Source organism: Apus apus, chromosome 2, assembly GCF_020740795.1.
Source record: "Apus apus isolate bApuApu2 chromosome 2, bApuApu2.pri.cur, whole genome shotgun sequence".
Classification (NCBI taxonomy): Eukaryota; Metazoa; Chordata; class Aves; order Apodiformes; family Apodidae; genus Apus; species Apus apus.
The window spans coordinates 90,138,912-90,156,287 of record NC_067283.1 but is presented as its reverse complement, the minus strand read 5'-3'; the positions used below and the strand labels follow the sequence as shown (position 1 = coordinate 90,156,287).

General features: G+C 42.5%; 1 protein-coding gene across 22 annotated transcripts in view; it reads right to left on the bottom strand.

The window, feature by feature from the left end:
* LOC127381903 (poly(rC)-binding protein 3-like) overlaps positions 1-17,376 on the bottom strand; it is a 504,833-nt gene that overhangs the window by 8,199 nt on the left and 479,258 nt on the right. For 18 of the 22 annotated variants that reach the window (XM_051612854.1, XM_051612861.1, XM_051612850.1 and 15 more), the window contains 2 exons: positions 12,613-12,782; positions 3,313-6,754 (listed from right to left, as the gene is read on the bottom strand). In XM_051612854.1, coding sequence (XP_051468814.1) covers positions 6,406-6,754; positions 12,613-12,782 — 519 coding nt within the window. In that variant the 3' untranslated portion in view covers positions 3,313-6,405. Of the gene's footprint in view, positions 1-3,310; positions 6,755-10,806; positions 11,359-12,612; positions 12,783-17,376 lie in introns of those variants that run through there. The other 4 variants (XM_051612868.1, XM_051612869.1, XM_051612866.1 and 1 more) reach the window with 3 other exon arrangements.

Below are 17,376 nucleotides of genomic sequence, written 5' to 3'. Positions count from 1 at the left end.
CAGAGGAGGGTCATGAAAACAATCAGAGGGCTGGAGCACCTCTCTTACGAAGAAAGGCTGAGGGGGATTGCGGTTGTTCAGCCTGAAGAAGAGAAGACTCTGGGAGGACCTTTTAGCAACCTGCCAAAACCTGAAAGAGACTCATGAGAAGGCTGGGGAAGAGCTGTTCACTAGGGCATGTAACAACAGGACAAGGGGTAATGGTTTCCAGCTAGAGAAGGGGAGATTCAGGTTGGACATTAGGAAAAAGTTCTTTAAAGAGGGCAGTGGATCACTGGTACAGCTCACCTAGAGGGGTGATGGTGGGGAGGGGAGGATCCCTGGAGACATTCAGGCTTGATGGGGCTCTAAGCAATCTGTTCTAGTGTGAGATGTCCCTGCTTATTGGGGAGGTTGGACTAGATGATCTTTAGAGTCTCTTCCAACCCAAGACACTCCTATGAGTCTATGAAAAGTTCTGTCAGAATACAAATGCTGCTTAAAACGAACATTAACATTAGCTTTGATCATGCCCCATGCCAGCAAGTTCAATTTGAGGAAAGACAAATTCTGCTTGTTACATGCCATTGTAATTAAATTCCCTGCATCATCACATGTTAAAAACAGAGCTAAAAATAGCTCTAACAAGAAAAATACTCATATTTTCAGCACTTAAAAATACTTTCTTTTTTTCTTATAATCAAGCCATCTTCCACTAGGCAATTATACATTCAAGCAGTCAGAATCATGCTGTAGCTGTCATTAGAACCCATAAGGTGAGTACATTATGTTTCAGAAATTCCCTTTTGTTAGGTGATATCAGATGAATTTGAGACTTCTCTTTCAACTGCTGTCTTGGGAGATACACATTGACACAGAAACTGATTGCATCAACATTACTGAGTTCCTTCCTGGAACCAAGGAGTAAGTACACTTCAGTGGCAAGAAAGGCAGTATGTACTTGTATCCCCTAGGAAGTGTCACTCAGGCCGAGTGGAACTTTCTCGTGTGGAGCAGTTTTTCTGCATTTATTCTTTCTGTTCATCACCACTTAAAACTGTTCTGGCCTGTCAGCTGTCCCTTGTGTAGACATCTAAGATGGGTTTTTCTTCAAAAAATACAGCTGAAGGACTAATGCTTTGCCTGATTGGTGGTAACAGCACTTAGGGAGGATGCAAGAGATCTTTGTTCAAACCCTTCCTCTCTGCTGTCCTTTGAACCTACAGTTTCCCTGATCTAGCTGAGCAGCCTGACAACTGCGGTCCTCCCTGTGGCAGCTGTGTCCCTGCAAAATGATTGACTCAGTGAGCACGTGTGGCTTCTGACACACCTCTGACAAAGGGTTAGGTCCTGTTCTAAGTACGTAAATAGTGCTGAAATATGTTCAGCTGAGATTGACGCTATGGAAAAAAATGGATTTGGATCTCACCCATCCCAGAGAAGCACTCTTATCTTCATGCTGTTGGGTATTTAAATACATAAATAAATAAATAAAGGAATACTTCCTTTTCTGCCTAGTTTGGGTGGGGAAGGTTCAGTGTATGCTTTAAGGCTGACCTGTGAAACCTCACAGAAACACCTTCCCCATATGCTGCCCTGTGAGGCTGAGGCACTTCCCAGGTGCCTACATTTGTGGCACAAGCAAGGTTTATGCTGTTAGCTTCCTAGGAGCCTTGACTGGTACAAACATGACCCTTCGGGCCCCACAGATGCCTTCCAGCTGTGCCAGACCAGAAGGCACTCTGCTATCACAAGGGACTAGGTTATGTGGCTGAATACTTCTAACTGTATTTGTTGTTTTTCCCTTGTGGTTAACTATTCCAGCCAGCATTTGTACTTTCTCTTGTTTTTTTACTAGAGAAACAAAACAAAGCTGCTTGAATTCATTTGAGATGTTTACCAGAACTCTGATACTGATTTCATGATGCGGAAGCTGCAGAACTTGCATTGGAAACTCACAGTTGTGTGGGTAGTGACCTTTTCATATCAGGTGCATAATTCCTCTTGCCTACGTTTGGGCATGAGTGGTTTAGTTTTCTGTCTTGGTTATTATTATTTTTTCCATTTTTTTTCCTCCAGATGTATTTTCTTGTGTGTGATTTGCCTGTTTTGTATATTAAAGCTACCCAGGAAATTTTTCTTGCCATTCAGAAATCTTTTCCAACTAAAATAAGTAAATGGAGTTCCCAATTATTCTAGATTTTACCACATTTCTGCTTGTATTTTTTGAAAAAGCCCCCTTTTTTTTTTTAGCTTTTTTGTCCATGTTTATTTATTTTACCCCTCCTCATCCTACACACAAATGTGCCCCTGTGCTAGTTTGTTTAAATCTCAGCCTGTTCTAGCCAATTCTGCAAGGTACATGGGAATTATTTATGTGAAAGATGCTGTACACCAGAGCTTCTGCTGCCACCCTTTGTCTAGCAGCTTTATTGGGAGAGCAGAGCCTTGACCTACTTAGTGCTGAGCTGCAATAATGTTCTCTTTTTCATTTACACTAGCCAGGCTAGCCAGAGAAACAGCTTTTGCTGCTTAGGAAATAAAGAATACAGAGGTCCTTGCTGTGAAAGCAGCTTCAGCTCTCCCTTCAAAAGTAAGAAGTTAAATATATTTTCAGTAATACAAATCTATTTTAAGTAATAATAACGCAGAATTTTATCAAGGTTAGTACTATTCTTCCAACTTATAGGCTGGAACAGCTAATTCAGCATTGAGCTTCTTGGGTGCTGGGATGCAATCTTCCTTGTCAGCCTTAATTGTCAAGAGCTGCTCTGTGGCTTCATTGCTACTGGAAAAGTTGTTCCAGGTCTGTATGCATATCTTGGTCATAATGTAGTTCCAGGCTCAGACTGAAGACCCAGACACACAGGAGCTCTCTGTACCATAGAGCTCATGGAAAATAATAGTGGTATGCCACATAAGTACTCAACTGGGAAAGTTAGGGGTGCCAGGACCCCAAGCTAAATACCAGGAGACAAGTATAGACTTTAGTAGAGTAGGGATAGAGGTTGTAAAAGGGGTCTCAAGTCATTAAGGATACTACTCACTTGCACTGCCAAAAACTCTTAATTTCTCATGAAGAAAAAGCAGTAAAGGTGAACATATTGCCAGTGCCCTAAGAGGAGAGGTGGCCAGAGCCCAGCCAGCAGCTTTGTATGCAGCATCACCTCAGAGCCAGCCCCTTTCTTTCACTTTCCTGTGGAGAGAGAGCCTGAGGCTGTGACTGCAGTGCCTCAGCAAAACCAGAGGAGGAACTGGATGGCTCAAGCAGGCTGTCAGGGCAGGGATAAGACACTTCCCTGGGCCAGCCCTCCATTATCCCTTTTTAATGCGAATGGTAATGATGCTCTTCCCAGCTGCTGGTTTCCTGGGAGGGTAAAAGGTGCTGTCTAGAAGCCCTACTCCTGAATAGTCCTGTGGGAATGGGAAAACATGGAGGATCTTATTAATATTGTACACAGTATCCAGGTTTGTTCTTTTGCTCCTGTTTTTCTTTCCCCAGTATCTGATCTTAAAAGCAGTTTGGGAAAACATGAGAGACAAACCAGGGGCTTCTTGTAGCAAGAAGCCAAATTCTGTCTTTTCTATGCAGTGTGAAAAGCTCCACATGAGCAACCTTGTTAAAACCCGAACAAGGTTTTGCAGAAGTACTGCTCACTAATTGCACAATCTCTCTCCATCTAATAAATAGCCTCCTCATCCCTGACAATGGACTAACATGCTTTCTAACATTGCCAGTATTGCACAGTTGTTACACTTTTTCCCAATGAGCACTGGGACCTTAAGTGTGATGATATGAAACCTTTAATCATTAATGAAAACAAGCAATTTATCTATGATCTTAGTTTGACAATCCATAAAATAGTGTTTCTCAAATGACAAATTAGCAACTTGGTTACAAAGAACAAAGTTTAAACAACACAACAGTTGTATGCACAAAGCTACCACGTCTGTTTGTTCTTTTTTAAATCAGAAAAAAAAAATATTTATAAAAACGTCTCATTTAATTTACTGTCGTCTCTAGCTGAACACAGTGGTTTAGAACACTAACAGCCCATGCTTTTATACAGATTAGCCAAAGCATGAACATCAATGAAAATTAACTCCCGAAAATAACTTTTCTTTGCTTTATGTTATGAGCCACAACAGTGTTAAAACTGGAACAGTAATGAAGCAACACAAGAGTTAGGAAGCACAGTTGCTTAAAGAGTAAAAGAATTATTTTCTTTTGATGTCTCAGAATAATAAGAAAGTTAGAAATGGCAGAAACTCCTCTGTAGATTAGTCCATAGAAAGCATTGTCTCATGGGGCTTTGGAAAAGTCCTGTCTGGTGGCTAATGCACTAGGGCATGATGAGATACATTACAGAGCCCCCAGGCCAGTAACTTCTGAAGACAGCCTAAAATGTAGGAACAAAAACGAGGAAAAGAAAAAGAAAAAAAAAAAAGGCAAAAGAAAAAAAAATCTTCTCACTATTAAAAAAATAACACTTGAGCACAACCAGCACAGAACAGCATTTCAATGTGGGCAAGTTTTCTCACACAGAGAGATGGTGGTGTGTTGTTTTTTTTTTTCTTAAGTGTCAGTTATTGAAACAGTTACAATAGTCCAGAACAATTTTACAGCAGTTTTCTAAAGCTGTCAAATAGCTGAGGTACCTTGACATTGTTTCCAGTTTTTCCTTCATTATATACAAACGAATAAACAAAAAAAAAAAACCCCAACAAAACAAAACAAAACAAAATAAACCCAACAAAACCAACCAAAAACCCCACTCGGATAGGTGCAAACTGTAACAATGGCAGTTCTACAAATGGTTACAGTGACAGAACTTAGTGCAGAGCTACTAAAGTGAAGAAAAGCCCACAGAATACAGAAATGACACAAAATACTGAGATAGTACTTAGCCCTATACAATAATAGTAACAACACACTTTGAAATACCATGTTTTTAAAAGTATTGCATTTGCATTGTGTTTTTAGTTTATATTAAAATGCACTGAATACAGTTTAATTGTTAAAGCTTTGTGTCCAAGGAGTGCAAAGTGGATGAACATGGCGGGCTAATGGGATTCAGGATTTGGAAGTGGTGAGGAAAACAATATTGCATTACTGAGTTATGCAACAGAAATTAAAAAGAAGGTGGATGGACAAACAGAAAATGCCGTTAAAAACTAGTTCCAACAGCTAGCAGCCAGCCATTACATCACCCAGCTCTCTTCAGTGTGGCTGCAAATAAATGTCTTGGTTTAGTTCATCTAAACATCATTAAGCTCTTGTTAAAAGGATGGTCTTCTCTGTCCAGGCAGCAACCTCTGAATGTCCTTTGACATGTACTACCTTTTATTCATAATTAGAATACAATCTGATTGCGTGATTAGGGGTGAGTTAGAGATGTATTTAGAGAAACCTAATAAAAAACGGGTATTTTGGCTGAGGAAAAAACAGGCAGAAGGGGGTATCAGAATAGTGACTGTACACGTCTGGTTTGCAGCTCTCTTTAAGTACTTACAGAAATAAGTACTTTGTCAGTGTATATAAAAGTAAAGTATCTGAGTGCAAAAGGAGGAGCCTGCTCTCCCTTCCTACAGAGGAGTTCTTAAAATGATGGTTTTTTCCAAACCAGAGAAAAACTGTTGCATCCTTTAAAAGGAAGCCAGTGCAAAGGCACAGGTGCCTGGTACTTTTTCATGTTGCCTTTCAATTATTTTAATTCAGGAGTTTTTCTTGGACCAGTAAGCTTGATGCGTTGTACGCAGAGGTACCTGAGGTTTGGTACTTTCTAGCCCCCATCTCCTGCTCCAGGCAGGTGTTGGGGCAGGGAAGATGGGAGTCTTCAGGCCTGCGGGAAGCAGCAGAATGACTGGGCCGGGGGTGGGGGGGACACGGACACTGCTTTACATGGGATTTCAGGGGCACCAGCCAACATCGGAATTGCCAAATTTGCAGACTCTAGCACTAGAAAAACTCATCAGAGGTGCCAGTTTTCCTGAGTCAGTAGCTGGAGGGAGCCACTCAATACGGATGCAAGTGTAGTGACGTGCCAGGCGGTACTGCCGGCGCCGTCAACATTTTGCCTAATTTCTCTTTCATCTTTCTCCCCGGGTGTTCCCTTGCCGAGGTGGGGGCGGCCCTGCCCTGCTGTGGGGTGGCCGGGGGGCCAGCCCTGGCCACGGCCTCAAAGGAGGGACGGGGTCAGGGGTGGGGGAAAGCCCCCGGCACTGGCGCCCGCCCGCTGTTGGAACTAGTTGGTAGGTGGTGCCCGGGTGTTAGTCATTATGGAGAGCGGAAGACGACTTGAGTCGGCAACAGTTAACACTAGCAATTGAACAGAAAATAAAAGATGCCGTATTGTTTCCTTGATAACTAGGATCTACCAGAGACTCTTGGTAGAGCTGGCAAAGCTTGCATTGTGTCTCATCCCTTCAATATGGAGCAAACTTCTGGCGGTCAGATTTCTTAACCCCGCTCGTCGAAGGAATTTTGGCAGTGTAAGCGGACAAACTCCCCGTGGCCCCCGCGGCGGCCGCGGCATTTAGTGCCAGGAGTGGGACAGTTTTCATGCCAAGCAGACTGGAGACAGGAACGGCATAGTGGGTGGTTGGCAGAGTTGGTAGGGGAGGGGGGGTACTGACGGTAACGGCGGAGGCGGCCGCCAGCACGGCCATGGAGGTGGGGGTGGAGGTAGGGGTGGCAGACTGAGAGAGGTTCATGTTGAGGTCAACAGGGGTCGTGACGGAAGCGGTCTGGGTGCTGACTTTAGCCATCTCTAAGCTGCAAACGAAGAGAGGAAGAGGAACAAACAGGTTGGGAGGGTCCAGCCAGGGTGGTGGGGCCAGGAGAAGGAGGAGGAAGGGAAGGAGGGAGAGACAGCAACCACGAAAGGGCAGGATTAGATCGGTGGACGAGGGGGACAGACGAGAGGGAGGGAGGGAAGGAGGGAGGGAGGAGGGGTAGAGAGAGAAAAAAAGGGAAAATGAGGGTCAAAGGAGGAACATGTTATGTGTTAAAGAAGAGAAATAACAAAAGGGGTTTTCATGATTTGATGGTGAAAACATTACTGAGACTCTAAAGTTCTTTCAAAAAAAAAAAGAGGTTGGGGAGGGAGGGGGGTTTGCTAGTTCATTTTCATATGAAAAAAGAAATCTAAGGAATGCAGGTAATGGCAAAAAGATGGAAAAAAAGAAACTTAAAAGAAAACATAAAAGAACTATGAAGTTTACTCCCCAGCACTGATAGGTGAATTTTGCTTTTCAAAATCACAGTGTTTTTGAAAGGGGGGACGCGGGGGGTTTTGGTAATTTTTTTCAATTTGTCAATTGGGTGACATAAATAGTACCCTTTGTATTTTGCCAGGATGAGAGGAGACTGAGCAATGATTTGCTGCTTCCATCTAAGGCATAAAGTTTTGCTTTGCCTTTTTTTCTTTTGTGTGTCTTTTTTTTTGAAAGTTAGTTTTTAATTTCATTCTCTGTGAGGTCAATGTGCTTTTTTCATATAAAACAAACCTGATTAGCCAGTGTGTTCACTTCTGTTTGTACTTTCCCCAGACTTTTTTTTTTTTTTAAATCACAACAGAATATGTATACAATCTAATGATAAAGCAATAAGTAAAAAGGAAGACTGAAAATCACCCCGGCTCCCACAGCAGCCGTATCCTTTCTGAACTTTTTGCAGTGGTTACAGTGAACATAAGAGTTTACCAGCTGACAGACAAGGTGCTACACAGATACAACATACACATTGTCAGACGGACCCCGCAAGCACAAGGAAGTTCAGATTGACCTGACCCCCTCAGCCCAAAGCCGTGACGCGCTCTTTGGAGGATGCAGGTACCAACCTCCCTTCACTTTAGTCTAAATCCACCTCGGCAGGCAAGATGAGTCTGGCTCATGCACTTAGGCTTTTCTGTACATTTTTAGACATTAAATTACAGTAATTCCAAGCATGCGGTGTTGGTTTTTTTTCAGTTTACAAAATGTTTACCTAGATAAATCCTCTCTTTGCTGTGTGTTTGTTGCAGCTTATGCACTGGCTTTTGGAAAACCAGAATACTAATTTCAGGATACATTTTGCACGTGACCTGCTGGGAGGTATGGCAGACTAACACTTAAATGGGACAATGCGCTAGAAAATCTTTGCTAGATGCAGTTATACTAATTCCAAGTTTGTTTGGTTTTGGTTGTTGTTTTGTTTTGTTTATGCAATTATTAACTTGTCAGGCTGCTGGGCTTTCCCCTGAGGTGAGCTGAGGAGCTGCAGCAGTTTCTCCCTCCTGGAGTGGAGCACCCTCAAGCCACAGCCCAGCTGTGCAGAGGACCTGCCTGAGGAGAACCTGCTGCTTTTTTATCAAGTCCCATCAGGCCTGGGGGAAGGTTTCCAATGCAGGGTTTGTGCTGGCCCCTGTTGGCACCAGCAGCTGGGAGTGCAGGGTTAGGGAGCTGCTGTAGCCTGGCTCCTTGGCCAGGACAAGGCAGGGGACCATGGTCACCCTACTCAGGGCTTGGGAGAGCCTTGCTTTTCCTCACCTTAGGCTTACACAGAGTTATGAGAGTAACAGCCCCATATCTATTTGTGGTTGGAGAAAGGCAAAGAGCAGAAGGCCTGCCCACACTGCACAAGGGCAAGGATGCAAGCGATGAACCAGCAGCACTAAATAAACAGGGGATGAGGATGTTGGACTATCACTTCCCAAAGCACTGCTGCTAAAGGTGAGCCTAAAGGATACCCGAAGCAGGTCTGAGCTGGGGAGAGGAGAGTGGAGGAGAGAGGGAAATGCTTGAGAACCAAGCTCCTCTCCTCCCCTCAAAAGAAAGAGGGCTCTTGGAGTATTAACTCCTTGGTGGGTTTTGCTGGGAGGCGCATGGCTTCTTTAAGGGGCTGGGAGGGGAGGAGGGTGAGTGCATGAAATGCATACCCATTTGTGGGTGGTAAAACTTTGGTTTTCCTACCCTGTGGTGTTTGTCCCCGTGGATGAGCATCTCGGAATTTTTCTAACCCTCGCAGCAGAGTTGTTGTTTGCAGAGAGAAGAGCATCCTTGTGCCGTTAGTCGTGCTCCTTGCAATCTACTCACACAGTGGGATTTACATCAAGAATACTGAATCAGTGGATCCAACTCCAGTGTACATCCTGGACTAGGGGTGTAGGAGTTACACAGTGATACCTTAGTAGGTTTTGAAAAACTCAGTTTATACAGTAGGATTTTTTCATATTTCTAACTCAGTATCATTCTGGGAGGGAGGCACATAGAAAGATAATGCAGGACTCAGTGTTTCAGCGACTCCAGTTTGCCTACTTTGCATTTAACAAAAACAAAAAAATCCATACTGTTATGGGGGGCATTTGAGCCTGAGCTTTTTCCTGCACCAGCAGAAAGACTAGATCCCACAGGCTAAATGCTGGTGTTGGTGGCAGTCACTCAAACTCCCTGTCTTGGGTGTAATCACACAGGTGCAATTAGTTAGAACTAAATTTGCCCTGCTTCACATTTATTACTGGTAGTAACAAATAAGGTGAAAGCACACCAGGCTACCTATCAGCTGCCCTGTGACAGAGGCCGTTTCCCAAACCAATTATAGATGCAAGAAAATTGAATGAGTGAGTGGATGAGGCAGCATTCATAGAGAATTTCATGGTGCCAATTTTACACTGTCCCTCTGAAGAGCTGTACTTTATGAATTTATACACTGAAGGCCACATCCTGCATTACCCAAAACAGGTGAAAAGAACAACGCTCAAGTGCAGTTTTGGTGGTCCTGTTAGTTCTGTGAATTAACCTTATATCAAAAGGGCAATAAAAAATACCTTCAGGACACTGCTCTTCAACAAGAAGAAAGTGCTGCTGGCTACAATTAATTTAATATCCAAAGTCAAATATTACACAGGACACCTGAACTCTGGTTCATCCTTAATAAAAGCTAGAAGATGGAATTGGATAATGAAAATCCAGTTACTACAGTGGAGACGAGTTAAAAGACATAAGTTTTTACAGGAAAAAAAGACAATTCTACTGCAAACAAGCTGGGACACATTCTACTTATACAGAGGTCAGCGCTCGGGTAATCAATACAGAATCAAAACAATACTTCGAAAAGATTTAAATATGTCTCGATATTGTATCAATGTATTTATATAGCTATAATTTAGAGTATATTATTTATATATTCAACACCGGATTGCAACAAAAGTCTTAAAACAACTTGATGAATTATTCTATTGATGGCAACTTTGCTTGGAGTTTAAAGATACACACAGTTTGTTTCAGGAATACAGTGGATTGATATTTTTCCTTACATCCTATGCTGCTGTGATACACTGATTTATGCAGAAATACTGGCCCTGGAAACCAAATACACAAGAACAACATACCTTCTGGGGTAAGAAAAAATAAATAATCCACCTTACCCTGAATGCTTATATGGCTTTAATTTGTTACTGTTACTATTTTGACATGCCAGGCTATATATTGGGCAGGCTAGGTACTGTACTCAGCTGTTCCCCAACACTGTTTATTTCATGCCAACATCTTTAAAAGAGACAGCAGTGTTTATGGCAGGTTTAGGACTGACAAAGACTGGAACTGGCTCTCAGCATGCACAGGCAGTGGCAGCCAAGATCTGCCTCTCAGAAACCTGCCCAAGCACCTAAACTCCAGCTAAAGCCGACCTCCCTCTTGCTGAAAGTTTCTCAGTTCTTCCTCCGGTGCAACTGCAAACACGTACTGCTGCTGTGGTGGCACCTGACTGGACAGGAATTTCTCTTGAGAAAAGAGAAATCTGGAACAGTGTCACTTTGTAAAATGAAAAAGCCACCTTAATGTCCTATGTTACCTTAGAGCTTAATTTATTATACATTACTTTAAGAGTCTTCATTTACAAATGAAGTCACTTCATCTAAGCACAGTTTCAACACGTGGTACATAATAATAGATGATGGTTTATTGTAGTAGATGATGCCAACAAATGACTTCTATCTAGAAATTCAACAGGAAGAAAATAGTTTGTTTCTGGTTTCACAAGGTATAGATAGAGTATCCGTGGTATATGATTGCTGAGAAGTTTTCTTCTTTGCAAAAGTATGTTAAAAGACCTCAGATATATCCAATGCCGTCAAAAGAATCGTTAAACAGTAATAAACAGAAGTGTGAGAGTTCACAGGCTTTTCTAAAGTGAGTCAAACAGAAGTTTGTTCACTAGAGTTTCTGTCTCTGGTGAGCAGCTCACTGCAACTCCATTAATAAGTGCATTATTTTATTTGCATGCTTTAGCTGTCTTGAAGATCTTAAATTGTTATCTTCTGAGATCCAGATGCATGCCATATGGTGTTTGTGCAACTAAAAATGAAGGGGTCTATTCTCGTCTCGATGTGTGGGGAATCCCTGAACACCAAGAGAAGAACATATCCTTAAGGGTTAAAGGAGGGAACACATTTTTATTTGATTACAGGGCTTACGGAAGTGACTTATATTTGCTACAAAGAATGTAAATCAAAAGAGCTGTAGGTTGTTTTAGGATTCTGGAAATGGCTTATCTTAGGCTTCACAACACCACCCCTCAATATACCTTTCCCTAAGAAACGACTTTCAAACTGAATTGTAAAAAGTAGTATTTTTGTTTGCTGTAACACAGAGCTGTGCAAACATCCTTCTCCTTCATTAAGACATTTACAGTGGCTTGCAGTGGTGCACTGCAGAACTGGGCTGGAGAGGAGGTTGGCCTACAGGAGACTGTAGACCTGCTATGACTACACACCCCATATAAATCACATACTTTCTGCTACCTTAACAGCAAACATAGTTAAACACAAAGCTTGATTCAGACCACGGTATTTTGCAGATGAAAAATAAAAAAAAGTAATAAAATAGGTAGATACTCCCCCTCCCCACAATATATTGCCTTGGTCCACCATTTACAAGTACATCTATGAGACAGCACTATATCCACTGCACTTTCTTCTCAGGACAATTGCAAATAGAGGTGGTATCAATTTTAATATTTGTCTAAACAATCATATCAAAACTGATAGATGCTTAAGCCGTCACAGTGGCTTAGCTGAACTGCCAGTGATTTCACTAATTCTGGCACGAAGAAGTGGAGAAGCAGATAGTCACACCCCAACTCATTAGGGAATGTTTTTACAAATTTGTGATGCTGTCTCTGAAAAAATAAATCCCGTGCCTCTTTAGCAACCAAGTGTCAGTTCAGTGTCAACTCTGAGTGGCAATTTCCAGTTAGTAAATTAAATCTGCTTTGCAATCTGTTTCACTATATTTGCCATTTAGGACAGTAAAATGGGTCTGTGAAAAGTATTTTCTTCTAAAGAATTTATGATTGTCATTTCATTTAACTTATCCGCTTATATTTTAGGTGGATGTTAATGTGAGTATTCAGATTTCTCAGTTTTTGTCATTTAGCCTGGACCTTGAATTGCACCAGATTAAGCTCCTTTCCATATAAACCAACAGCAAACACAGGTTCTAGTGATACAGGCTTAACAAATCATTAGGAATTGAACAATACTATGCAAAATCGACACTGCAAAGCAACTTTCTGGATCTATCCAGGACAGACATTTGCTGGAGAGCAGACAGAGCAATCTTGCAGAAGCATTATCACTTACAAAGCAAACTTACCTTGCATTAATGAGGTACTGTGCTAAGCTGATGTTTGCAGGGGATCCTGTGATTGTAACTTGTCGTTCTGCGGAGCCTTCTGTGGCATTAGCAATCTTGATCTGCGCTCCTGACATCTGCCTGATTTCATTTATCTTACTGCCTTGTCTGCCAATAATGCAGCCTATTAACTGGAGCGGGACAAAGACTGAGATTAGTGCCACAGACACAAGCCAAAACCACTTAACTGCAATTTGTAGTATTGCTAAAAAACACGGAAATGAAAAGCTCAGTATCAAAACAAAAGATTTTTGCTGTGCTGTTTGGAAGGAATGACTAGGGCAGTCATATGTCTCTAAATCAAGTTTTGCTGCTACATGGTTACCAACTCGATCTCAGATTATTTAGCTGTCTCCTCTGCCAGAAAATGACAGCGTGCCATGATGCTGCTGAATACAAAACACAGCCCAGCCTGACTTGCCAGTGGCAGCAAAAGCTGAGACCAGCAGCTGAAAGTCAGGCTGATCATCCAAAGCTGCCTCCATGCAGCTCTGCACCTTTGGAGTGCACTTGCTGGTCATGGCCCTTCCTGGGCACACGTGCACGTTGCTTGGCCAGGTCCTGTGCTATTAAAGTCAGTGGGATTTACAGCACTGTAACCACAGGCAGAAGCAGGCGAAGGAAGAGCCTGAAATTTGCCTGTGATCCTTTACAAAAACCTCACAATACTCATACTTTGTGAATAAAACCGAGCCTGGTTTGTGTGTGTCCCTCAATCCCCTCAATTTTTGGGGCAAAATTGCAGTGGTGTTATCTTTCATTAACAGCATTTTAAAGGTTGATTAAATGCTCTGAGTGGAGTCACAAGCTTTTGGAAGCTGTGTGTAAGACCTGGAGAAAGTGCTTAGCAGCACACGGAACCGCTGCAGCTGCAGCTGGAGTGTAGGGGTGTGGTGACAGCTGTGCCAGGGAGCTGCTCCTCTGGAGCCCCCAGGAGCAAGTGAGCACCAAGCTGGCAGCTGAGGCTGAGATGTTCTGGCTCCTGTAAGGGTGAGGAGGGGGACTTTTGTCTTGAGGAAGGATGGGTGCTGAGAAACTCAGCTATGGTCAGAATGGGTAGAAAATGGAAACTTTGCTCTACAGGTCTGTTGATAACGGGATCATGTTGCCAGTTTGGCAGAAGGACATGCCAAGGTGCAGAGGCTTCCCCTCCCACCCTTCCCGCTTCTTCAGGCCCTGATGTGCTACCCTTTCTGGTACTGTAGCACTAGGAGTATCTTGACAGAAACAGGTTGACATTTTCCAGATGTTTTATCAAAAGAACTAAAAAGGTCCAATGTAATCCTTGCTTCATGCTCAGGGACAAGGAGAAAGCCAAAGCAGGTACCCCGGTAGCCGAAACAGAGACCAAGGACAAGAGAAGCACCCATGAGGGGAAAAAATGGCATTTCAGGAAGCGCACTCAGGGTTTCCATCCTGTTCAACCAGGAGGGCCCTGCTGAGCTCCCTGTCCTTATCCTGAGGACCTGCCTTAGTGTTTGCATGTGCAAGTGCAGGGGAGCTCTCTAAGCTTCTCCATAAAGCATCTGGCCTGTCTTTGTGCACACATGAATGTGCCTGCACACGCTGTGAGCAGCACAAGGCACCCCTAACCACCCCTTTCTTTTATCTTAGTCTCATTGGCCTCCATGGTCCAAAGGTAGCAAAGATGAAGCAGAAGAATGCCCAGAGCACAGGTGGTAGCACCAGAGCCAGCCAGTGGTGGGGTTTGATTTTTATCAGTGTCTGACATCAGTGTGAGGAAAGCAAAGGCAATCCTACTAGAGCATCATTGTGCAGCAAAGCTGTCAGCATTAGATCCGCTCTTATCTGTTAAAACCTGGTGACAGACTTCCATAATTTTGTTCCCATGAACCCACAAAAGTCCCTTTCCACAAAAGCAAGCTTCCCCAAATGTTGAAAGTTGCTGCCTTGCATGCAATGCTGCAAGTTTCAGACACGTGTTCAGTTTTTCCAAGTAGATGAAGCTGGAGAACATGGAGGACAGTAAACATATAGTTGTTGTCAAGGACTTCAGATGCTGCCATTATTTTTAAGGCTCACCTGTTTGTTCAACATACAGAGACCTTACTCTCACTTGTGGAATAAGTCAAGAGGAAATTCTCCAGAAAACAAGTGATAGAGCTAGTCCATGTGAGAGAGGAGCCAAACCTTCTATGGATTTATACCAAGCCTACTAGGCATTATAGCATAATATATATACTCTAAATATATATATGTATAATACATATATAATAATACACCTATGTACATACAATCACACACACACATAGTATGTGTACATATATGCATACATATTTTAACTCTCTAGACTTGAGCATAACAGCTCAACAGCCTGTAGCACATGCTTGTAAAAATGAGGACAAAACCAGTGTGAGTTATAAAACAAAGTTTTCACTGGTATCCCAAATTCCCATGTAAGGCTTACAGACTACCTGAGCAGCACTTGGTATCTCTGCCTTTATGCTCAATGATCCATCTGTCTGACAAGTGCTTTTTAAAAACACTTTTGCTTCTGCTGCCCAATAAGGTCTAGAGCAGTGACCTGCAGAGCTCGCTTCTGTGTTGTGTATTAAATATCACCATTTGTCTGTACACCTCAAAATTTCTGCTGATGTCCCCTCCTTCTTGGACTACGACTACCAGGGGCAAAGTGCTCTGTTTTTATTTTCTCTACAGCACTTCTGGTCCATCTTCCCCTACCTCAGTGTATCTCATTTCTCCTCACACTGAAAAAGTCCTAAATAAAACAGCCCTAAAACACAGATTGTTTTTTTTTTTGCTTTTTCTAATTTTACTCTGTCCTTCAGTAAAGTTCTGCTGATACCAACGTGAACAGGAATGAATCAGGAATCTGGAGTCTTAATGGGTGGGACTGAACGGTCTACTGTGATTCCTCCAACCCCAAACTCTTGATGTTGGTATTTTCTCCCTGTATGTTACGCTGTCTCTGGTTCAGGTTCCTCACTTCCATTATTTTTTTCTTCCCCATAATGCTTAATATAAATACTACAGATAGACAATTTTTTTTCCTCTAAAGTTAAAATCACTGGCAGAGCCTAATAATAACAACAGCTTTCTGCTTGGTGTTTCTTACAGGTTAGTTCCTCTATGTCCATCACACTGCATTACTTCTGTGCAGCACTGGGAGCAATCAGACTTTTGCTTTTTGGTTTATTATACAAGTCTGATGCTACAAAGTATTGTTTGTCAGAGGAAGTGGTTTGGAGCTCATTTTCTTTTTAAATACTGGTAAAAAAATCTGATTCCTTTCTTATAACGAATGTCGTTCTGGTAAAAAAGGCCAAGGGCAAAACCTCTGCATTAGTTGGGCAAGCAGGTGCTCATTTTGAAGGAGACTCTTCAATCGCTTTTCATAAAGATACAGGCATTCTTTGTTCTAAGTTTGGGTTGGGGTTTTCGGGGGTGTTTGCTTATTTACTTACTGCAGGGCCTGGAAAGAGATGTTTAAGAGACTCTCTGTCTCTTAAAAAACAATAATAATGGTAAGGAACTTGACTTTCCTTACCAGGGTAACGCAAAATCTGGACTAGAATGGTTTCATAGGCTTTGCAAGAAGGCATACAGAAAACTGAGAAAACATTTTAAAAAATGAGCCTTCTTATTACTTGTACTGTAACCCAAATGACTTTGCAGATTTGTGTGCATTTCAGTTTACTGAGGGTCCAACAGAAGTTCCCATCCTGCTCCCCAAAGTGAGCAGTGAGGTTCTGTGGGAAATTACTTTTCATGCTCAAAAGTGCCTTGTTCCACCAAAGGTCTCACTTTACTTCTGATGGATATTCAGCTTGTGAAATATTTCTGCTGATTCTTGACCTCATCTGGACAGGTCTACTTGAGGAATCAATTGCCATTTTATTTGATTAAAGCGAGACAAAAATCAAGTCATGTTCAAACATATCAAACATATCATTTTAATAACACACCTCCCTAAACATGACTAGATAATAGAATCTGTTAATTCTGTATTTTTTGCTCTGGGTATTATTTCTCTGTTCTATAGGAAGCTCCAGCAGTAAGATAAATTTATTGACGTTGAATCCACAAACCCCTTGCCTTCAGCAGAATTGCTTTGACTTACACCACTGCAGGATCTTTCCCAGCGTGTCTTGTGTGGATTATTAAGTCTTCACTTAACCACTGTTTTTAACCCGTCTCATGCAACTGCAAAGTTTCAGAGCCAGGAATGGACTTAGCCAGCAGCTTAGTTTTATATGGCATTTGTTCTCAGGACTTTTCTGGAAGAGGGATATAGGGAGGGTGAGGTGCACTTCTCCTGTAACGTGTAGGCAGTGGGTGGCTTTGCTGGACGTCACAGCTAGGGTCGGATGCTGCCCTTATGTTCTCCTCAAGGGCTTGCACCAATCCTCCCCCTCTCAGGCAACGGACTGGGGAGCTGCAAAGATGAGAGCTCACTCTGCTGGTGGAAGAGGCAGTGTCACACAGCCCTTCTTGGAGCATCACATGGAGACAACATTGGATTTTACTGTGGGTGGCTCCAAGAGCATTTTCCACATCCCTTCCATACTCTGCAGGGAAGTACTTCTGGCTCCACGGGGAAGTAAAGACAGTTCTTCAGTATGCCATTTCCACCTTGGTTGGATCTACATTTCTCTTTCTATGGTGTATTGATCAGATGTGTATCTTTCTTAAAACGTTCTTGGTGTTTTCTAGGGTGGGGAGTTGTTTTCCTGTTACTTGTCT